The 23,906-nt window shown below is 40.8% G+C and overlaps 1 protein-coding gene across 1 annotated transcript in view; it reads right to left on the bottom strand.

Annotated features, from left to right (window-relative positions):
- Positions 1 to 416: 416 nt before the first annotated feature.
- LOC108897472 (pleckstrin homology domain-containing family A member 5-like) overlaps positions 417 to 23,906 on the bottom strand; it is a 176,889-nt gene continuing 153,399 nt past the window's right edge. Inside the window, 17 exon segments of the mRNA XM_018697118.2 lie at positions 417 to 3,430; positions 4,806 to 4,975; positions 5,494 to 5,639; positions 7,708 to 7,812; positions 8,040 to 8,195; positions 8,420 to 8,611; positions 10,478 to 10,599; positions 11,530 to 11,665; positions 12,685 to 12,882; positions 14,217 to 14,263; positions 14,650 to 14,758; positions 14,863 to 14,964; positions 15,237 to 15,389; positions 15,498 to 15,578; positions 15,667 to 15,729; positions 19,176 to 19,256; positions 21,141 to 21,194. Of these exon segments, the coding sequence (XP_018552634.1) occupies positions 3,396 to 3,430; positions 4,806 to 4,975; positions 5,494 to 5,639; positions 7,708 to 7,812; positions 8,040 to 8,195; positions 8,420 to 8,611; positions 10,478 to 10,599; positions 11,530 to 11,665; positions 12,685 to 12,882; positions 14,217 to 14,263; positions 14,650 to 14,758; positions 14,863 to 14,964; positions 15,237 to 15,389; positions 15,498 to 15,578; positions 15,667 to 15,729; positions 19,176 to 19,256; positions 21,141 to 21,194 (1,950 nt within the window). The 3' untranslated portion in view covers positions 417 to 3,395.

Consider the following 23,906-nt stretch of genomic DNA (forward strand, 5'->3'; position numbering starts at 1 on the left):
ATGTATGAGAGGAGACATCCTGTCTGTCCTGTATTTGGAGTTTACCTTCATCATATGCTCATGGCAGGTTCTTGTTGGTTCCTGGTTCCCCAACGTGGAGGTCAGGGTCTTCAAAGATCTATCTGAAGAGTCAAAAATCTGTTACATTAAATTAAGATGATACTCTCAGGCTTTTGTCTTATTTTTTCTCTTTTAAAATAACAGAAACTTTCATGTCTCCACATCTTTAAAAACCACTGAAACTATCTGAGAAAGAAAAACCTCCCTATGGTTAACTTTGAAGGAGTCACAAGTCAAAGCCTGAGAGCCACAGGTTTAATCAGATAAATGGACAAAGAGAAAGATCAGAGCGCTAAACCAGGAAAGCAGAAGTCAAGCTGATGTGGAGGAAGAAGAAAATAACAGCTATAAGCACGTTTTAAGAACATCAACATTTATTTCACATGATATAAAACAGATGGGTATGAACTTTTTGCATATTGACCCTAATAATATTAATAATAACCTCTTATAATATTCGCTCTTTTTCTTTTCTGTGTGTACATAAATTATGCTATCTTGTTTAATTTTTTTTTTTTTTTTTTTACAGTTTATACATCTCTTTTAAATGTCTTTTATGTCCTGGAGCTCCAAAGTCCTACTTATTGCTTCGTACATGTGCTATTCTCCAATTCTTCACCACCTAGAACAGATTCGAACCCAGAATGTCTAATCTGCGTCATGTCCTCAGCTTCTTTACTCTATATCTTTAAGTAATGTAAACCAAAGAACAAAAAAAACAAAAAGAGACAGCTGAAAAAGCAGACTGGAAATCCAAAGCATTCACATACTGTGTGTGTCATCCAACAAACCTCAGGAGATTCAGACCGTCTGCTGGACATAAATAATCACAACTTCTACAAGATACTTAGTTCTGTCCAAAAAAAAAAAGAGAGAAACAGCAGCATGAAGTGGCACCTTGTTGAAGTAAAAATCTGCTTTATGTTCATATATATACTTTTTTATATATTTATATATGTATATCCTGTGAAGGACAGTCTGTTATGTTGCAGGTGCAAAGGATGTGAAAATAGAGCGATAAGGGAGCCTCTGGTCTCAAATCAACACAAAGGATTAAAATCAGAGCAGGTTAAAATCAAAGACCATCAGCGGTCACTTTGGGGTTAAAGTAAAGCACTGCATGTGTGTCGAGTTTTGGTGCTTAGCCCATCTGCGGTGAGACTTCTCAAGTGCTCCTATATACAGCTGTACACTCACCTCCAGCAATCCAGTAACAGCTAACATCACCCCCTCCAGATCAGTCGGAATATTCTAATATTAATAATTATTATGTTAAGATGACTTTAATACTTAGTAAGATATCAAAAGGTTTGTATATTGACGTGTATGTATGTATTTGGCAACATGTTTATATGGAGCTATACCCAAAACAAGTCATACATACAGATAAGATTGTGAAATGGTTTAAGTCTTTGTATTCATAGATCTAACTCTTAAAATAGAATGAGAGAAAAAAAGAAAACTGACACCCAGTTAGGGTCTGTGGTAACATAAGGTAATGGACTAGCTGACCCAAGGAGTGGAGAGACTGTAGTATAATAGTAATGTTGACCATTTTAGTTCTATGTAATTCATCCTGATGAGATAAATGGCAAAAATGCCAAATTAAATAATAATAATAATAATAATAATAATAATAATAATAATAATAATAATAATAATAATGATAATGATCTGAGTTCATATTGCAGTCTGCACCTGGATTAGCTGGCTATTTTACAGGTAACATTCCGTAACAACTGTGAAATAGAATGCAGTGATAAATATTCAGCAGTAAAAAACAAAGTAATGATGCACTCTAAATACATTAACCAGTGGCTTGTATAAGGATAAGGATTGTATAAGTATCCTGTTCAGGATGCGTCTTCATCAGGCTTCTTGTGGATGTCTGAGCTCCTCATCCTGTCTGAGGAAACTCATTTTGTCTGCTGACATCCACAATCTTGTAAACTGACTTCACTTTAAGCGTCAGCCCCTGTTTCATCTCAACAGGCCACTGCAATCCACTATCCAGTATTGCTCTCCATTATCCTCATCACACATGAACGCCTGCAAGATTGACTCCTTCACCTGGGTCAACGCCTCACTCCCAAACCCGCCCTCCAAAACCAGCTCACTCTATTTTCCAGTATACCACACTGTCAGACTCGGAGGTTGCAGACTCTAATCCTGGCTGCTTCACACCCAGCTGTAAACTGTCCCGGTGGGCATGTAGGTCATGGTCTGATAAGGCCAGCAGCACTACATCCTAAGCAATCCTGAAGCCTCCAGGTTCCCAGCTTTTTCTAGACATTCTGTCCATTTAAGCAAAAACAAACACCAACTGAGAATGTGCTTGACTTACTTCTACTAGGCCTATTACTCATACCAGCAAGTGATAGTAGTGGGTGAAGTTGTGTAATGAGTTGATATTCAACCATAACTGAATGTCAGATTCAGGAAAAGAAACAGTGCTCTCTCCAAGGCAGTCAACAAGTGTGTACTCTTCTTCTTTGTGTTTACTGGGAGATCTCAAATCAACCAGGTGCCTCCTGAGTGTATGGATATGCAGGTGCACTCGGATGCAGAACAACAATACTTATGTGATAGCTGACTGGCACTGGAGTTGAGTGGGGGATGGGGTGATACTCAGCAACTGTAGCCAAAATGAAACCAGCTTCAGAGACCAGCTGACCAGATTGTGACTGTACTGATCACACCTGCCTCCAGGCGTGAAACAGTGTGGACAGGGGCGTTCCTGTCTCTGAAACAGATGTAGTACTAACCCTGTGCAACGAACACTCCAGAGAGAAACAGGATCACAGAGCCCCCATCCATAGGACAAGAGGGCTCACTGAATGGTTTGATGATTAGGAAAATGATGTGAATCATACGCTATGGCTGCCTGTTACTGCTAGCTGCTAACTCTTGGAGCAAAATGATTTTGTTGTTTGTTGTAATTTCAGCTCATAAAAACATCAGTTGTGACCTTTTTTTTTTTAAAGAACTAAACCATTTCACAATCTTATATGCATAAATGTTTTGGGACAAATATGACAACATGGAGTTAATGTTTAGCTTCAGGACATATCAGTATGGACAGATCTAATAGGTGCTAAAGATACAGTACATCTGCCTTTCTCTGTCTGGATGTGATGGCGGCCCCCTCTGCGTGTTGGTCAGTTTGTTAGCAAGGGGCTATCATCCACTCAGTGTCAGTCTCCTTGTGGGCATGTAACAGTAGTATCAAAGTAGTTCTGTTGTAAACGCAGGAAGCCGTGGAGCATGCGCTGTGCAGGCTGGCTACATTTGGGCTCTACGGGGACGCCAGTGCGGAAATCAGGCCTGGGCGTTGCTCACGTGTCGCTGCTCACCAAGGTGAACGTCTGCGCTGCAGGGGGGGGGAAGAGGGAGAGAGGAGCAGCAGGAATGAGTCATAAAGATTTCACTAATTAATTAAGCTGTGAAAAAGCTCTGAAGATATGGAGACACAGTATTTCTAAGGTTACTGATGTATACACTGCTGTGCATTGGATTTTTGTTTTACAGCAGGACATTTTTTGGAAAGATGGAAGTCTAATCTGTACACCTGTTGAATGTACATTGCATGTTCACATATCTGTTACTTTCTATAATAATCTGTGAATGTTCTAGATAGTGAGAGCATAGTGCTGGCTCCTATGGGTGGAACAGTGGTGGTAAAAAGTTAAAAAGTCTGCAAGATGTGAGAAGGTGTAGAGTAGATTTGTAAGACAAATTTCAAGTTGCATCAGATCAGTCTGTTTCCCCCCTGTTTCCAGTCTTTATGCTAAGCTATCTGGCTGCCTGCTTCTGATCTTAATAGGCTTGTTTCCAAAAATGTTAAAACATGTGACACATTGTAGTTTCGTGATGTATCCACTAGAGTGTGCTGTCTATTTGGCTTGTAAGGCACAGTATTTCTATTGAGGCTCCTCATTCCACAGTGTTGTGTGTGATTTATTGCAGTGGGAATTTTAAACTGTGAAAGGAGGGATTAGAGAAGTGTCAGCAGTCTGGATGATATCTCTTTACAAAGTTCCACTAAAAAAAAAACAAAAAACAAAACATGTCAAATGTGGGTGTACCATCAAAATAAAGGCATCTATTCTCTCTCTTTTTAAATTCCTCAGTGAGAACCATTATAAAAACTGTATGTGCATAAAGTATTGCAGCAAAGGCTGAATGTCTTGTCTTTTTGTAGTGTGCTGCATCCTTAACACACACCGCTGAGACAAAAAGTGAGATAAGTTGGAACAAGCTCCCGAGTTGTTCAACAGTCTGATACGTCTTAAGTAAACTTCACACACGTGTGATGTTAAACTCCAGCCTCTGGAGCAGCAGCTGTGTCGGCGAAGAAAGAGAGGAGGTGAATTCTCCCTGCAGGCGCGCAGCAGGGATTTACCCTCTGACACTTCAGTCAGATCTTAAGCTGGTAGTGCGAAAGGAGGCAGACACACATGTAGCTGCTCAGTTTGATTTGTGCTGTGCAAAGAAGCTCTACAATTAATAGTCAAACAGAGATTGGAGGAATGGTTCAGATGTGCTAAAACAAAATGATTGATATGCTAAGCTACGTAGGCTAACCAAATGCAAGCTCTAGCTCTGTTTTTAATAAACAGATTAAATAATTATACTAAAATCAATCATTTTCCAAGATATATCACTGAGGACGTATGCTGTAGAGATGGAAAAGTGATTTCCAAATTCCAACTTTGACGGCAGTGACACAGAGAGACTTCACTTACAAGCCAACATGTTGTTGTTGTTGTTGTTGTGTTTCTTGTCGTCTGCCGTGAGCTGGCTGTAAGAATCCAGGCTCCTCTCCAGCTTCTCCTCTCTGGTGGTTTGTTGCGTCACGTCGGCCTCCTCCTCCTTGGGCTCTGGGCTGGGCGTCTCAGGCTCAGGGGTCTGGAAGCTACAATCAGCAGAACGTGTCAGACTCTGATGCTCAAACAGACCACTGAAGATATGGTATCGATTTTCGTGATATTTTGCGCACACTTAGCACTTCATCTACAGCACTAGATAGACCTTTCATCTCTTTGTTTTAAGTTTTTCGGTCCACAGACTTTGCTCTCATCACTCTTATTTCCAGCAGCAGGCGGTCGGTTCGCAGCACAAAAGCTCTGATTAACTTTCTGTACACCCCCTGCCCGTCACCAAACAGCCGGCAGACACAGCAAAAGAGCTAGAACTGGTGAGCTAAAACCGACTTGATGTACTTGTAAACTGATATGGAGTAATTTCCCCTCAATTGATGAGGACAAACATGACAAGTGAGTCCAACTCTGTCCCAGTGGCCTGTGCAGCCTCTGCTCCTTTTGACCAAATCTTTTTGGCTTCTTTTTTCCCCCTTCTGATACCGGTGTCTGATAGCTCCTGCACACACACACACACACACACACACACACACACACACACACACGCACACACCTGTTTTCAGTGGTGGTGTTTGTAGGTGAGCTTGTCAGATCTTGCTCTCTGCTTTCGTCATCCTCAAAGGGCTCCAGGTTTACTATCTCCACACGCTGAGGCTCTGTGCCCAGGTCCAGAATCACCACCCTCTGACTTGCACACAACTGAAACACACACACGCACACACACACAGACAGACAAAATAGGCAGACACACACACACACACACACACACACACACACACATAAAAATGGAGAAATTAGCATATTTTCCTTGGCTGTGATATGCTGTGAATTAAGTTCAGTTTAGTTGTTACGCCACTTTATAAAAACAGCATGAATAAATATAAATATTGAACATGAATAAATATTGATCACTATAGAGAAGTATATGTGGATATTGGCAGACAGTGAAATATCTAACTGCATTTAATATCTGATAACAGAGGACAATGGGCTTAGAATAAGTGGGATAAGTAAATAAATAAAGCAGCAAGTGAGAAAAAAACTATAATTAAATAATTAATGAAAAAGATAAAAGAGCAGATTAATGGGAAAACAAACAAACAATTAAAGAAATAAAAAAAAAATATGAATGAACAAACAAATGAATAAGTCAGTGTTTCTCTGCTGTGGGATGAGGGTGCTGTACACACTCTGGGCTCCATGGAGCTCCGGGGTGGCATCTCACTGGAGAGCAGCCCAGACCCAGCTACCAATCCTGGCTGAATCCCAGAGATAAACCCCTTAAAGCCAACCTGGCTTCCTCCACATTCCCGCAAATCCTCTGTTATTGTCCCAGATTACATTCAGAAATGTAATGGCCACTATGGCCGATTAGCTGCTGTGTGGCAGACAGATTTGGGATTACAGACGGTGAATTTAGCAGTGAGAGCTGTGTATGGTGAAGCAATGTGATAGAATTGCTTTGATTCTCCACCACCTGCAGCCTCTCCAGCAGCTCCTGTTAACTAATTGTTGTTTCCCACATCGACAGTTATATATGTTTGAGCTGTTCATGAGCTTGTTCACACTCCAATGATGCGTTTTTTTTCTAACATAGAACAGTCCACAGTGTGAAGAACATATCACAGCTATGAGCGTTTGACAAGTCAATCTAATACTGAATGCATTCTATATGCAACTACTGTGTATGTATCTAAAGATAGACCTTAATCCTCTGTGCCATAGAGCTGCATTGTTGGAGCTATTAAAAACATTAATGAGCCACACTGCTGTAGTGAACGACATGTTCCTTCATCACCATGAACACACACACTGTAGTTTATTTTGACTCGGTTCCACACACACCGTCCCGCTGCCCCAAATACTCACTACAGCACCAAATGTGGATTAATCCGCTGCTGAAAATAGTTCCAAGATAGAAACCATCTTGTGATGGGATCACACCCACTGCAGCACCTGTCAATGACCATCTGTGATCTCAGACTTCAGTTTGAGCTCAGCTACACACCTGTAAAGTTTCGTGCCTGTATCACAGAAACAAAATGTAGTTCCTGCTACAGTAGGTGTCTCTGTACAGACTGCAAAAACTACAGTTACAAGTTATTTTAGGAGCTTATGGAGCCTTTTTTTTTTTAAAGAGTAATACATTAGTTAGGTGCTTTTAAAGATTAGACCCTCAGCAGGAATCAGCAGGTTTGGAGCTGAGAGCCTCTCTCTGTGGGAAGTCACAGAGACAGTCCAACACATCTTTAGTTTGGGTCTTTTCATGGAATTTGTGGAATAAGAAAAGCAACAGACTTCATTCATTCATTCATTTATTATCTATACCACTTATCCAATAAGGGTCATGGGGGGCTGGAGCCTATCCCAGCTGACATTGGGCAAGAGGCAGGGTACACCCTGTACAGATCCCCAGTCCCTCACAGGGGCCAACACATATAGACAAACAACCATTCACACTCACATTCACACCTACAGGTAATTTAGAGTCACCAGTTAACCTGAATGTGTTTGGACTGTGGGGGGAAGCTGGAGAACCCAGAGAGAACCCACACAGGCACAGGGAGAACATGTAAACTCCACACAGAAAAGCCCTGGGCTCAAACCCAGAACCTTCTTGTTGTGAGGTGACAGTGCTAACCACTGCACCACTGTGCCGCCAGCAACAGATTTATCCAGCCTTATCCATGTCAAGTCATTTGATTCTAAACTCTCAAGGAAAAGCAAAACGAGTGAAATGAGTGTCTGTGCGTCCTTGTCTGCGTACCTCATTATCTGCATGTGGCTCCTTCACACTCTGCAGGGTCACACCCCTGTCCTGCTGTGTTTCCTCATATTCGTCATTTTTCACCTCCCCTGCTCTCTGCACCTCCTGGATATCCAAAGAGAATTTGTACAGTCACCAGTCAAATCCTTGCATGACAATTTCATTTTATGTCATTTCACTGTTTTTTGTCAAGGTTTTACAATTCAGAAAATTTACATTTGTTTTGGATGAAAATGCACTGCATCATGGTGCTACAGTTACTGGTTGTCAGTAGATGTTGAGGTTAATGACTTATTCAATGTGACTACGGCATAAACATTTGAATGAAGTACCCCATGAACCTGTGGAGCAGTCAGTGCTCTCTCTGTGTGAGTCCCAGCAGCCTCAGCAGCCGTCCTGCTCTGCTCCATGTGAGCCACCTTCAGCTGCTGCAGAGCTGCTTCCAGCTCCAGCGGGTCTGCACAGGCACCCTCCGCCTGGGCACGCGTCTACAGACACACACACACACACACACACACACACACACACACACACACACACAAACTTTAAATTTGAATTAACTCACAGATTGAAAATGTTTTCAAGGCCCAAAGAGGAGTTAAGCACGAGCAAGAGCTTATTTCTAAGCTAAAGCAGTCTAGTTAAGGCTTACACATCTACTGTGTGTGTGTGTGTTATGTGTGTGTGTGTAAGGGGGGGGGGGGGGCATCACCTGCAGGATAGTAAAAGGGTTGTCTTTGCTGAAGGAGGGTGAGCGGGATGGGGTTTCCCTCCTCTTCTCTCGGAGCGACGAAGCCTCCTGGTTTCTCCTCATCCTCTCCAGCTGCTCCTCCACACTCATCCTCGTCCTGCCCACCTCTCGCTCCCCAAAACCCATCTGATCCACTGCACTCCTGGGACGGTCCTGCACAGAACCACACTCACGCATTTACATTCGTCTTCTCTTGTTTAGGATTTGCTTCACTGGCGTCGGCGCCAGTCCGGGCGATCTTGTCAACTTTTGTCCAAAGCAAAGAAACCTCTATGAATAATTATTGGATTCGCTCCCTCAGAGGATGACTGCTACAGATTTTTGGAGCTGCTTGGCAAAAGTGTCGGTATGTTGTCTGTTTCCTTCAACTCTTGCACTGGTGAGCTGAACAGTGCAGCAGCAGGGGTTTAGACTAGTGGGTGAATGTTTACAGTCAGCATGTATGTCTCATATCTGAGGTATGGTGCTGCAGTGTAGGTGTAGTGTAGGTGAGTATAATAATAACAGCCATGAGGGACAGTTACATCAGATCCTGCACATCTTTGTGCTGTAGCTCACATCACTGCCTCTTACTGTAAATCATCCAATAATAGTATTTAAATAATGGATCAATTAAAAAAGAAATGGTCAGCACTACTCTGTTACTTTGAGTTTCTACTATCATCTACATCTACTTTGACCTCTGAGACACTGAAAAAAAAGAGAAGATAAGCCTGTGTTGTGATCAAATGTCATGTTGTGATGTCGTATTTTTTTTTTTAATTGTATAGCAAGTGTTTGTATATGTTTTTTTTTTTATTTTTTTTTATTGTAGATGTATTTTATTGCCTTTTTACATCATGGCCAGGGGACTACAGATGAAAACTAGCCTTCTGGCTAATTCTGGCTTTTTTAACCATGTATGTATGTGTTTTATGAAAATGCACTGTCCCCTTTTAAATAAACTCAACTAAACTAGACCGGGAGGCTTTTAATGTGAAAGACTGGTGCAGCAGAAATGGAAAAGCACAGCATACTTTTCACTGAAACAAATTTTTGATTTCACGTGTCTTATTCCAGCAACAGCCATCCAATGTATTAACTTTCAGTAATTTCCTCTCTACATAAGTTTTCAGTGTGTGGTCCACCACTCCTGCACTGATTAAAACTGCATACCTAAACAAGAGGGGCTGATGGGAAATGATGCAGCATCACTGTTTGTAATTTGGTCTCATCAATAACAGCCTCACTGTTTACTGTTCACTCTCTCCTACAGCTGTTTCAGAGCTGGATTAGGTTGCTACTAATGCTAACACAACATTTCCAGCTGCTGGCACTTGACATTAAACTCATGCCCTCTGAGGCACTCACAGACTTTTAATGTGAAATGTGTTTCTGAACTCTTCACTGTGGTCCTTAGCTCCCCTTATAAGTTTTCTTCTCCTTGCCCTACTTGAAGTTTTTCCTTATTTCCATTTTATAAGATGATTGGATGTTATATTTAGTTAAAAAGAGGCATTTAACTGCTTTGTTCTGTACGTTTATTCAGACTGCATCCAAAGAGCAGCACAAAACTGACTGGAGCAGAAACCTCCACTACAACAATATAATAATAATAAAAAAGCTCTTTTTTTGTTTATTCAATGGACAAAAGCAAATAAGAAAAAGAGTGTGTTTGATGGCTAAATCAACACAGAGCCCGAGACAGATTCAAACAGGAAACTGCAGCGATGAGAAGAGAAGAAAGGCAGTGAGGCTAAGGGGAGGAGGAGAAACTACATTTAGCAACACTAGCAAACATGTGATGGTTCCTGCAGGCTGTTTACTGCCTGGACTGAGTGAGACAGACTGATACAGTGGCATGTTATTGTACATGCTGTGTGTTTCCTCCTTAACAGGGGAGATTAAGAGTCTACAGAGCTGTGGCTCAAACAAAGCAGTGATCTCTCTGGGCTGTTTCTGACACATTTGTGGATTCAAATCGAGTCATTTCATCTAAACAGGTTTTGTGCCTCGGTTGATCCTCAAAGCAAAACTTACCGATCTGGATTCAGGCTTCTTGGTCTTCCTCAACGTGACGTAGGAAGCGATGGTGGAGGACTCGGGAGGGCTCATGGGAGATTTGGTCCTGGGAGGGACAATGCCCACTGGGTGGGGGGGCACTGTTGGAGAGACGGTATGGAATGCTTTTACTTACACATTAGCAGACAAACACTGCGGTCAGGCTAATTGCTCATGTTGTGGCAGAACATTTAATCACGCTCCATTTCACAAAGGATACAAAACATGTCAAAGGAATGTTAGGAAGAACAGGAGAGAGTCCGAGACATTGTTACTGTTTAAAACAAGCTGTAGTTTTGAATAATAATAATAAATCAGTTTGATTGTAATTTCAGTCAATTACTGTAGCATCCATATTTTACAAATAAAAATAGTGAAAAAATATGATGTTAGCTGACATTTGTTTTTCAGTCTGTTCTTTTAGAATGACTTTAATATTGATACTGTATTCAGTAAACCCAGAGAAATAATACGTTAAGGAGTTAGTTGAGTCTGAGAACTTCAGAATCCTACCAAGCAGCACCTGTTAAACAGCTGCTAACACCTGTTAACTGTTCAAGGAAAATGTTAATATTTTTCACTCAGGGTTTTTCTCATAATTGTGGCCCTTGTGATGATGTGTCATGCTAACTTGTGGTGAGAAACCTCCAGAGATTTAAGAAACATGGACTTCAGCTAAAGAGTAAATATTAGTGCAAGCGGTCTGAGCTCTACAGAAGTCATTTATACATAGAGCTTGTCCCTAAGACTTTGGGGCCAGCTGTTTGAAGAAGCTTGGCGACTTCATACTGGACAACTTTTGTTCTTTTAGCTGTGGTTGTTAGTGGGTTGAAAGCAGGAGTATAAAAAAAAAAAGACCAACAATGGAGAATGAGGCTGTTAAATAATAGTAACACTTATGGACATCCCACCATTGGACAGGACAACAGAAGAGATGTGAGTACTCATAGGTCCTGATAAGGGAACAGTATATGGGTACCAGTGAATGTCACACCACTTAAAATGAGATTATCCACCAATCACTAAAGTACCTTTTGCAGCTGCAGTGTCTTTACTCTCAGCAGAGGTTTCTGTCTTTTCCTTGTCCTCACCGTTGGCCTCATCCACTTCCTCCTTCACTGTGGTGAGCTCAGGCTCACTCTTGTACAGCCGATAGTCTGGAGCTTGCTGTGAGGGTGAGAGGAGAGGGTCAGAGAACGCACCTTGTAGCAGCAGTCAGACACATACCTACACATGTAGCAACATCTACAAAATGCAGGGATTTTCAGTGGTTCTTTCTTCGCCCCACTAAATCTATGTGGAAACAGAATGGCTTTTTTTGGATGATTTTTTATTGCTGTTGCTGGCTAAAAATCTTGTATCTAAGTTGGAAAATTTCACTCATCCAACAGACTATAAATCCAATCTTCATGAAAAACCTGTTTGATAATCTATTTGGAGTAAACAACAGATCATTTTTAGCATTTCTTTACAAAATATTATGACCTTTTTTTCTTTTCTCCTGAAAATATGTTAATTTCTTTGTCTTTTTCTCAAAATCTCAGATTTGTCTCCTTACAGTCGCCTTCACATTTTGTCAGAGGAATAGGAAGCAAAGTTAGGAAGAAGAAACTCTGAGTTCTGGGATGACATCTTGTAGTCTTGACTTGAAGAAACAAAAAAGTTGCAGAGGAGACACAGGCAGATTTGAGCTTGTCTTGTTAAAAAACATAACTGTGATCTTACAGTAAATGGCTCTCAGCATCAAAAAAAAATCAATGTTTTTTGACTGTAGACACAAGAAGCACTCAAAACAAAATCATAACCCACACTACCAAACATCACCCTCACAGTAATGAAATTCCACACAGAAATCCACAGTGAACCAGAATGTAGGTGAGTGACAGTGGTGGCTGGATGGAGCATGGATTGCAGGGGTAAAAAAAAGGGAGGGGTGGGGTGCGGGGGCAATGCTGGAATGGGTTATGTCTATCCAGAATGGCACTGGTTGAAGAATGAGTCACTTTACTGTACATTAATTCAGTCTTTAGATGGAGCCGAGGTGTGACGAGGTGATGATGAAAATGAATGTAAAACCCACTGAAATGAAGCGTTCAGATGCAGGGTGCTGATGGATGGCGGTCACAGCGAACCAAAGATGGAGGGAGCAGATGGGGGGGGGGGGGGGGCATGTCAGCGGTTCTTACGCTGTGTGCTCCGTTCCTAGAGCCAGCCTTGCGGTCCTCGGGGCGGAGCGTGTGAGAGGGCAGGCGGCCGCTCGGGTGTGAGTGGTGGGGGGGCACGTGAGGGGGGCGCTCTGATGAGTCGTAGTACTGGGGAAGGGGAGGGCGGGGGGGCACGCTGTTGCCCTCCTCGAGGGGACTGAGTGGCAGCAGCGTCACTGCCTGTTGACAGTTAACATAATGGGTCTCATTCCAAGTAAATCATATGGTATTAGTGGACTGTACTTCTGGTTAGGAGATACAAACAGGGGCTACTTTAATATTCTAAACTGTCTCCTTGTTGTTGAATTCAAGAACACTCTGGGGTGTGTTCACACTGAGAGCAGACTGAATTTTAGAAAGTCAGCGCAAAGATTCAAGTTGACCTGAATGTGGGACACGTAGAGATGTCCTCATTCCAGTTTTTAGTGAGGACACCTCTACATGTCCTGAAACTTTAAACCTGCATTTATTGATTTTTAGCCATTTGGGGGCAGTGCAGCTAAAAATACAACCGTGACATATTCCATAGAAAACAGATATGGTGAACATGCTAGCAAACTGATGCCTCTGTATACATCCATGAGACATGGAGCAACATTTCATTCATTTGTAGGTGTTTGTGACCACCTGATGAATGTAAGTCCAGTATCTGCTCTTCTTTGAGCGAGTGTTTTGGGTCTCCACCAACTCCTAGATACAGTATCTACAGTAGTACAGTATCTTTGTCTGTCTGCTCTCTGGTGCTGAGCAGGTAGTGTACAGAGCTTTTTCACTGAACCAAAACAGTAAAGGTGTGAGCCATAAGACGGAAACACTGAGCTGGAAGATTCTAAAATGCTTCGTAGAGCTGAGGGGAACTGCAGAGGAATGTATAAATATCTGTGGGTGGCTCTGAGGTCTGTATATCCGAAACTGCGAAAACAAATCTTCCAGACAGCAAATGAGTTTTTTTTTTTTTTCCTGAAAAAAAGGTCGATATTAAACTCTAAAGTCTTGAATGTTGGATAAATAATAAACACACCAACAAGGATTTTTTTAATCATTGCCTGCTTACAACTGCATCACTAAAAAAGGTCACAGTGATAAATTAGCTGCCTCAGGCAGCTCAGGCAAGGTCCAAGATTCAGCAAATAGATTTTTGAAGCCACTGAATTAGTCTGAAACCAGTTGCTGTCTGGTATGAAGGAAATCATTCTAAACACGTTTAGTGTGCAATTGTGAAGGACAACAATTCAGTTCTCTATATTCCACTCATTTTATATTCCTGGCCACAAGCTTCATGGTAAGTCTCTAACATTAGATTGTTAGCTTGGTGACTCTCAGACAACCAGCTTTATGATGGGATGAATGCACATACCATTACACCCCTGTTGGGTACTATGGCAAAATCATAGACTCTCTCTGTGTTCAAAAGGGTTTCAAGAGCCCAGAGGCTAAACCAAATGTTAATCAGCTTAGAGAGTGGTGTAGTGTGGTTGTTAGCATGTGCTGTGTGGGCTGGGATGCTGCCTTACTTCGTTCTTCTGGATACTGGAGAGAGGTTTGGAACCAGGAAAATCTGCTGAGGACAAGGAATATGGAGAAAAGAGGAAAGGGACTTCAGCAATTTCCATAACAACAGACACCTGTAGACATTAATTTTACATCCCAAACAGGTTTTTATGTCCAAAATAAAGTATCAGAGTTGTATCAAGTAGAGGTACTTCATAAAAATTCATTTTTCATTCTCAAAGTTCCTTCATTTAACCGCAATTACAGACTGGATATTACATCATTTGTGGAAGAAAGCAGTGGAGCAGAAAGACACAAAAAGGATTCTTGTCACAGCCAGTTTTGTCAGTGTCCCTGAGGCAAGACACCAGACCTCCCCTCACTGTAAATCACATCAGATAAATATCAAATGAATCTGAGAGTGTTTCTCATCCGAGCATCATTCTAGACTCTTACTGTTGTCTGTGCTCCTCTGTGGTTTATTTTTGGTCAGAGCCTCCATCACATCCTGGATCCTCCACAGCTCCTTTTGGATCTGGATGTGCCGCTGGCTTGGAGGCTCTGTCTGAGGACACAAAAACACACACACACACAAATGCTGTTAATAGCTTGATCACAGCAGATGAAGAAATGTGTGAGTATGTGTGTGTGTGTGTGTGTGTGTGTTACCTGTGGGCTACCCAGGGCCTCCAGCTGCTCCAGCAGGTTGGACTTGGCCAGAGTGACATCTGCCTCCAGCCTGTCGTACTCCCTCCAGGAGCGCTCCAACTCCTGAAACGAGGACACCAGCCAACAGCAGGGTTGTTGTGTGTGTGTGTGTGTCCTTGACTTGCGTGTGCATGTGCACGTATGCCTGAATGTCTACTTCTCAAAGGAAAACATTTTGATTTTAATCCCTACATGCCTACAAAACTGAAAAATCCACTTGACATGCCTGGAAAAATATGTGATTCTCCAGAAGAATTAGAAGAAAAAAGCTATTTTGACTACTGAAAATAAAAAAGCACAGCGACATCTTTGATGGTGCTGGATGGTGTGCTCACAGTGTTGACTCTGGACAGCTCTCTGCAGGTGCTGAGCAGGCCGTTCTGCAGCACGTCCCTCTGCTGGACCAGGCTCTGCGTGGCTGCAGCGTTGGAGCCGCTCTGTTCACTCAGCTCCTGACTGGCTGACAGCAGGGCCGTCTCCAGAGTGTGCTGCCCCACACATTGCACACACACATACACAACTAATTATTATTGTACATACTACATACACATACATGCTCAAGATAAAAACATTAATACACACACTGACAACTGTACCTTTTCTCTGTGTAGCTGCTGCAGTTTCTCCTCCTGCATCCTCACTGCCTTGTCCTGCTCACACAGTCTGCTCAGCTTGGTCTAACGCATACACACACAAACACGCACATGAACCAAATTTTATTTGAAACTATATAAAATATACCACTGAAGGCTGTGCTTGTCTTACATCTATGTCGGCGTCCTCTGTGCGTTGGATGAAGGAGCTGTCTTTAAAGTCGTCTGGGCTGATCTGAAAAAGAGGAAGCACAGTCAGCGACAGACAGCAGGGGGCAACAACAACACATCTGTCAGGATGGAGAGCAGAGAGCTCCAGCCATGAAGAGTTCTCTACCCAAAATGCTGCTTTATGCAATCAGGGGAGGAAAAGAATGACCTGACATTTTCATTTTTGTTCTTAATGTTTTCCAGTGAATGGAGGAAGCAGTCTGTCTGCCTTAACCAAAGGGATGACTAATCTGCTATCTTTCTGGAAATACAAGAATTCCCCAAATGCTGTAGATTGAGGAGAGAAACTCTTCATAGTTTGCCTCCTGCTGTTCATTCCAGAGGCAGTGAGTGAGGGGATGAAGGGATGAGTGCTCTGTGCATATTCACTAATCTTGTGTAATTTCCCTTGAAGCTGTTTACCCAGGTGTTACCAGGGATACTGTGGCTGAATATTATAATGGAGAGAAAAACAGAGGGAGGTGTGGCTCGAGAGGACAGATGCACACTAATAAAGATAAAATTAAACTCCACACTATTATATATATTAATCAAATCCAAACGTGTAATTTCCCTAGTGACAGAGAGGACGTCTGCACCTCTTGAATGTACAGAATGACATTATGTTCAGAGCGGAGGGTGGGGGAAGAATTTTGCTCACCAAAAATCTGAGTTTAAGGTGGTTACCTGTGACATTATTGTTTTAAAGCCAGTCCTGTTCCCATAGGCAACTTACACAAATGTGATGTGTATACTTGAAGCCTGCTTTGCACATAAATTGAGCATGGTCTTTCAGTGATGTGGGAGATATCTTGTATCCAGTGCTTAAATTCTTTTAAATAAAAATATTTGTCTATTCATAGATTCTGGATTTTTCAGTTAAGGAGGGGGCGCAGGTGTCATTGTTGTCCATCTTTTCAATTTCTAGCCAGATAATTGAACCTCTTAATGGAAAAACCAGTTTTCATATATCTGGAGCATGCCTGGAGGACCTTTAAGCTTGGTTATTAGCGATGGGTTTCTGGGGGACTTTTTTACCTTGAGCTTTATGAATTCTGACTGAAGGACCTGTGTTATTTTGTGATTCTAGTAAAAGACACAACAATTGAACATCAAGCACAGACAGCAACAGACAATGTTCCTGAGACAAGAATGAACTTTAGTGACTAAAATTATATTCAATTGACAAATGTTTTATTTTATTCTATTTTTTAATTTAGTGACTTGTGGTTTGAGATGTAAATACAGCAATCAATCTCGATTAGTGAAACGTTAGACTTGTCAGAGGAGCAAAAACCAGTTTGATCATAATGTGTTATTTGCTATGTCAGCCAATCCTACTGCAGCAGACTGGATTTATACATGCAGCTGGAGGACAAAGTCTGCCTGGGAGACCTAACTCAAGGCAAAACAATCTGACATGTGCAAAGAGCATTCATGCTCCATGCTGTTCATCTCAGTTCACCCATGAAGTCCTGTGGCATTAGTGCTCCCTAATGCATAGAAGATTTAAGAGAGAATAATGACCTTGAGTTTTCATACCAAAAGATAAATTAATCCGATTGCAGCATGTCCTCCATGGTTTTCTTAGAATCTCTCTCTGTTTTTCAATTGGTGTGTTTACATGTCTTAGTCACTTTGAAAGGTTTGGAGGGGTTGGAGAAAAACCTGAATGACCCAACTATGTTTCTGTTGTGGAGTCCTGATCAATCATGCAGACTATTGACTGGGTCTCTTACAGGACCAGTCAGTGCATTTGCATGAAAAATACTGTTGAGAACCCCTATGGCAGCAATGTAGCAGAGAAAAATATAAGAATTGTTTTCCACAGTTTAACAGTGTATGTTAAATTCAGACATAGGGACACAAAAACAATCAAATGAATAAAAACAGCTGACCTTATTACCACAACAGATTCAGTGCACCATCAAACCAAAAATCGCTGACTAAAAACTCTCTAAAGCAGCAGTATAATGCGACTGAGCAGCTTTCCCACATAGCATAAATGTAAACCACCCTGCAGTGACTGATGTGTCCTGCCATTTCCTCTTAAAAAAAGGTAAAAGGAATGGTTGTTGGCTCAGACAGAAGGTGATAGATGAGGGCAGATTTTTTGCGGTCTGGAGTGAAGTGATAAAATCATCTGACAACTCCCCTGACTGAGTTTTACAGTCCACAATATTATGTTGCTCCAGGAAATACAGCTGAGATGTGATGGAACAAACCACACAGAGGGAATCCAGGGGTTGTATTAAAGTTATTTCACTGGGCACATTGTAAAGTACTGTACTTTAATAATAAATCTTAATAAGTCAGTTGTTGATCTAGATCTGGATCTGGATCTGGATGAAGCTGAAATCCATCCAGTCAGACCTGTATGGGGTATCACCGCTGTGCTGAGGTTTCACAGTCAATGTCTTAGTTTGTAGACTAAAACTGCAATGACACTTGGGCAAACTCAACTACTGCAAAGGTTGCAGCAAAGCACAGTTGCAAAGCAACATATTGTTTAACTACAGAATATTTAAACTACTGCAAATTTTTTTACACTGAATGGTTCCATAGATTACCTCATACTACATAAACTGGAGGAAGTCAAGAAATATGAATATACTGCTACAGAGGATGTCAAAAACTTTGACTTAATGAATACCTATTTAAAGATGCATTATATAATTTCTACTACTAGTAAAGAGGATTATTCTCAGGCAGAGCCACAGAACATCTAAACAATTTAACTTCTAGAACAAACACATCCAAACAGTCCAAGCATTTCTAAAATGTTACCCAACAATGAACAATGCTGTATGAAGACAGACAGTGGGAGGAGAATTCCATGACTATGTAGCATTACACCATAAGCCATGCTCGCTTCAGGTCAATTCCAACAGTATCAAACATAAAGCAATGAATGAGATGTGCTGGAACCAAAAACAATTTCGGATACACCTGAAATAATGCTGTGATGACATCTGGGAAGGATCACTGTGTAACAACTGCCTGATGGATGGACTGACTGCATCCAAAGTGGTGAGACAAGAGGTTGATGGTGGAGGGGGGAGGACGAGGATATGCAACCACTGGGGTACCATGGCAAAGATCTGGTTTGAGTCTGCTTCAGCTGAGTCAATTTAAAATTAAAGAGTTCTTTTAGCAACAACAGATATATTTTTTCATTTTGGGAAAACAAACCCAAAACTACATGGAGGTTATGATAGTTGTAATATAGGTATACATACATAAGTTATTTCTCTTTGAGACTGAACTCTTCAATCTAAGTTGACTGAAATGTGCTTGTTGTCGAGCAAAAACTCAAATTTTGTTTTAATGAAAACCTTTGAAAATAGATGAACAAAAAATTGCATTACTGCCATGAGTTTTTGACCCAACAACAGTGACAAATACAGTATGCCAAAAGATAAATGGACTGCCTTGACATCGTCTCAAACCAGAGCCTGCCAAAGACCTTACTTGCTGGTAGAGTTGTGGCCTCGGTGCAGAGTTCTCGATCATAGTGTGAATCATGAAGATTAGAGGCTCATTCTCCTTCGTCTAGTGGAGCACCATGGAGAAAGAGGATACAAGGGTGTAATAACACAGCTATAAGTGTTCTGCTCTCTAGCTCACTGAACGACTCTAACCTCACCGCTCACTGATCAATCCAAATCTTAGCACTTTCTGATCAACCCAAACCCTTAACCCCAATGTTAAAGTGAAGAGAAGTTGTAACCTGTGTTTATTCCAACATTACCCAACTTATTAAAAATACCCACCTAAGAACATTTTTTTTCAAGGCACATCAAAGGTTTGACATTTTCAAAAGTGTTTCCAGACAGCCATTGGTTTAAATTCAGTGAAGCACGTGAGCTTTCTATGGGTCCTTTTGGTTTTGTATAAGCAATACACAACCAAGGACTCAAGCTGGGTCAGATCCATGTCTAAATGTGTCCATTAGGGTACTGCTGTTTTGCCTTGGGACTGTCCTATAGTCTCTTTTGGATTAGGTGTGAAAATGAATTTATGTGTGTTGGTTTTGGGTAGGTTTTCCACATGTCCATTTTGAATTGGCCCCAAAATTTTGAACACGTACTAGCAGAGACTTGAAATGATGCTTGAGATATCTATGTCCACCTTTGTTATATTTCATGTTACATTTTATTGGTGTGGTCATGCATTGCAGACATTCCAAATATATCCTCATGTTTTCCAGAAAATAAAAGGAGATTTCCACTGACCATCTTTAATGTACATGAATCCAGATGACTGACAGAGGATAACAATTTTTGCCAACCAAGCTCCTGAAATAATTTCTTTGCACTTTGTGAAGAACTATTTTTTAATTTTCCCAAGTAGCATCCAAGCTGCTAGTTGCTCCCTCCTACATAGACTGTCCGAGGCTATTCTCTCCCCAAAGCACATGACCTTTTCAGAGCCAAGCAGTCGTATTCAATAATGCAAGAACTGTGGGAAGGCAAATTCTAACCTACCAGCCAAAAATAAACAGCACATTTAGATGCCTGTCATGATCAGGCTATGCCTCTGTGAACTGACGACTGGTTATGTTTTCCTTCCAATTAGCCTGGCACCATGAGCATGCAATACATACAATGTTAATGAGATTATAGTGAGAACATCCATATTATTTAACATTAGTGACAGAAACAGTTTGGGCAAATAACAAATACTTGTCACAATTAAATAACTTGTTCATCTAGTTGTTGTTCACCATTGACATCTTTAACATTCTGGAAACAGAGTCCCTCCTCTTCCTATAAAGGCTCCATGGAAACAGATTTTTGATAAGCACATTTACATTCCAACACTTCCCTTAGTTTGTTGTTTGAGCTGTTCTGGAGTGTACAAGGCTGATATTTGTAGGCAATCAGCAAGGTTGAGTGTTGCTGCACTTGGGTACATACAAATAAGGCTGTGAGTGATGTTTAGTGCAGCTCCAAGCAGTGTGCATATATAAAGGTTGTGATGGCTCAGAAAATTACAACAGCGTTACTCTGATAGCTATTTAAACTATCTATCCTTCGAGGGACTAACCAGTGTTAATGCATTTTGTAGCTGATTTGCTATGGTGTAGTCCTTTACATTTACCTTCCAGACATTGGTTTCATTTCATTTCAGTATGCTATAAATGTAGTTGGTTAAATATAGATGTAGCGTGAGGTGATACACTTAAACTAGTGCTTAGCTATGTAGCATTAAAACATAACAGTATATAGGTCCACCTTTAAGTGGAAATGACCTATGGACTGCTCTAACACGCTTGACACACTCTACACCATGTTTCATTTGTGGTAAACCAACATTTTGTTTAGATTTGATGATTTCTGGTAAACAGGCAAAGAAAAGTAACATGAAATAAAGACAGGAATAGAATAAGCCAGAAACAGACATGAATCCATATTTTCGCTTAGAAGTTCTCACCTGGCTGTCCAGGTAAATAAGGTTCCTCTGGAGGTGATGGGAAAGAACATCAGTCTGCAGTAGCCGCAGAACAAGGAAGAGAGGAAGCAGGAAAATTGAGGCCATGTTGTTTGATAGAAATGGACAGAGGAGGACAGAAGAAGGTAGTAAATGACAGAGAAAGAGAAGGAAAAAGGGAGTCAAATTTCAACCCAAGGGTGGGAGATCATGAAAAGAGGAGGACGAGGATGTGATAGATAATCATTTGAGATGAGGCCTGCATTTAATGATGTAACTTATATTTAATTTTCGATGAGAATCAACTTGAGGAGAGTGTTTTAGTTGCCTAACCTTTGTCATAACCACAATCCTTCAGTAACCATAACCATACCATAGCTGCCATGATGATATTGTAGAAAGAAATAATATAAAAAGGGTTGGCACTGAATGGTAAAAACAAGTAAGTGGTATTCTCCAACTGTTTTTATGTGCATGAGTGGAAATTCTCCAAAATCTTGAAATATTGACAAAAAACTTTTATACTAAGCTGAAGTGAAAAAGTAGGTGTATTCATAAAAGCAAAATGCAATAAAGTGCAATGGAAACAGACTTAAGGAGTTAATCATTTTGTACATGAAACACGGGGGCTGAAACATTCACTGAAACTAACAGACTCAAATAGCGACAGACAAAAACAGCAGATCTGTGTGGAACGTTAACGAGAGTTAATGTGACTGCCACACACTATTTTTGCATTAGTCTAGACGCATTTCTTAATGCATAAAATAACAAGCTTGTGATTGGCCAGTGAGCCCAGTCCCGGAACACACATACAGCAGGGTCTTATGATAGGCACACACCAAAAAAAAACATAGGTTTTCATGTAAAAAAGGTGGAGGCAGTGGAGAAAAAAGCAGGCAGTGTGCCCTTAGCCATATGAATATCTGCAATTGGTAACTCCCTATATATGTTTCAAACAGCCTTCATTCTATATCTTATGGTTTCATACAGCTGCTGGGCTTACAGTGTCAAACACCAATCCCCCTTTAGTTCCCCATCAGATCTGCGCTGATCTCTCTCTGGAGTCCAACTGATGAAAATTCATTGTAGTGATGGAAAATTCTAATCCCTGTTTGCAATGCCTTTTCCAGAATTTCTAAAAATTTTGTTAAAATTCATGCCTCGTTTGGATGAAAACCAGCCTTGTGTTCCAAATGAGGTATTTTGTTCTGTATTTATTCTATTTGGCAGGGTGATACATCCAGGAAACATTTACAGCCAAGAAACTCCAAGAAGTAATTTGAATATTATGTGAAAATTATTTGAGTCATGGCTCATTTCACTTAGCTGGAAAAGTCTAATGAATTAAGAAAACAAAAGACTTAGTAGAAATGCAGCCTTGTTGACCAGGAAAAAAACAATATTATATATAACCATATTATCATATCCAAAATCCAAAATCTCATATCACACCATATTATATTGTCCAGCTCCTAACACATGCATATTGTTAAGCTGTCACTTGTTAGCATATCTATTCTGTAATATGAATCATAAAATTAACAAAACTTCAAGCAACCCAAAACACATGGACAACATGCTATACTGCATGTCCACCTAAGAATTTTGAAGCCAGGAATACCAGACATGTTGCAAACTTACTGTACATGCATTATAAAATAACTTTGAGTCTTCTGAATAAACTATGTTAGAACTGATCAAATTAATACGTAAATGAACACAAATAAAACACATCACACTGATACGTTCAAAACAGAACGTATGTTGCACATCAAGCTGAAAAGAGACAACAAGATGCCATGTTGTTTAATGCATCAGCTCTGATGCATCCATGCTTTCCTGACTCACAGCTGCACAGAAACCTCAAGCCAACATGCATGGACATAAGTAGTGCTTCCATGCAAACATACAAGAGCATAAAAGAGCAAAAGAAAGCCCATAAATCAAGGCACCAATCCCCAAGATGAAACTGAGAAACCGGTTTGCGCATACATTTATCCCACAGCGGTACTGCAAAATTAAATTGAATTTGGCATGTTCACATAGGCACATAGTGTCTCTACAAAGAAGTTGGGGATTTAGGAGTTTTCTTGCTTATTTTCTTTTCTATGCTAGCCAGCATCTACAATGTTTTTAGTATTAAAATACCACAGTTTCTGTGGTAATGATACTCCATAGTCCTATGATAATTTCCTATGGTATGTTTGTATTCTGTTGTTTTTGTGTTGCTCAGAGATTCTTTACCACAGAGACATGTTTGAAAAGTTTTTACTGGCAATTTGATGAACTGCCACACACTGAACACTTTGTACTAGCTTCAGCATTCAGCCATGGTGGTTGCTATTTGTTCTAAAAGTATGTTGGAAGGGGCTTAATATGATTTATCCGTCAACATTAACCTCTGTACCATATTTCATTCAAGTTTATCTGAATGTGTCAATGTGGTGGAGTTGCTAGATGCAAAGTTTGTAGGATGCCTGGTTCGGTGAATGTCTGAACCACATTTTGTATCTAGTAGCTGTTGTTATTTATCTGGTAGAAACTTCAGTCTGCTTGTAGCGTTTGAGAAATGTCTGGGGATCACCAGAGTCATTATGATTCATCCTCAATGGACCATGGATGTCTGTACAACATTTCATGACAATCCGTCCCACAATTCTTGAGAAATTTCAGCCTGGACCACAGCGGTCGAACCCATCAACTTTAATTGTCAACATAATAAGAAAGTGCTTGAGCAGTAGTGACTATACTGTCTTTTGCTCACAG

This window comes from Lates calcarifer, linkage group LG18, assembly GCF_001640805.2.
Source record: "Lates calcarifer isolate ASB-BC8 linkage group LG18, TLL_Latcal_v3, whole genome shotgun sequence".
In the NCBI taxonomy this organism is placed as follows: domain Eukaryota; kingdom Metazoa; phylum Chordata; class Actinopteri; family Centropomidae; genus Lates; species Lates calcarifer.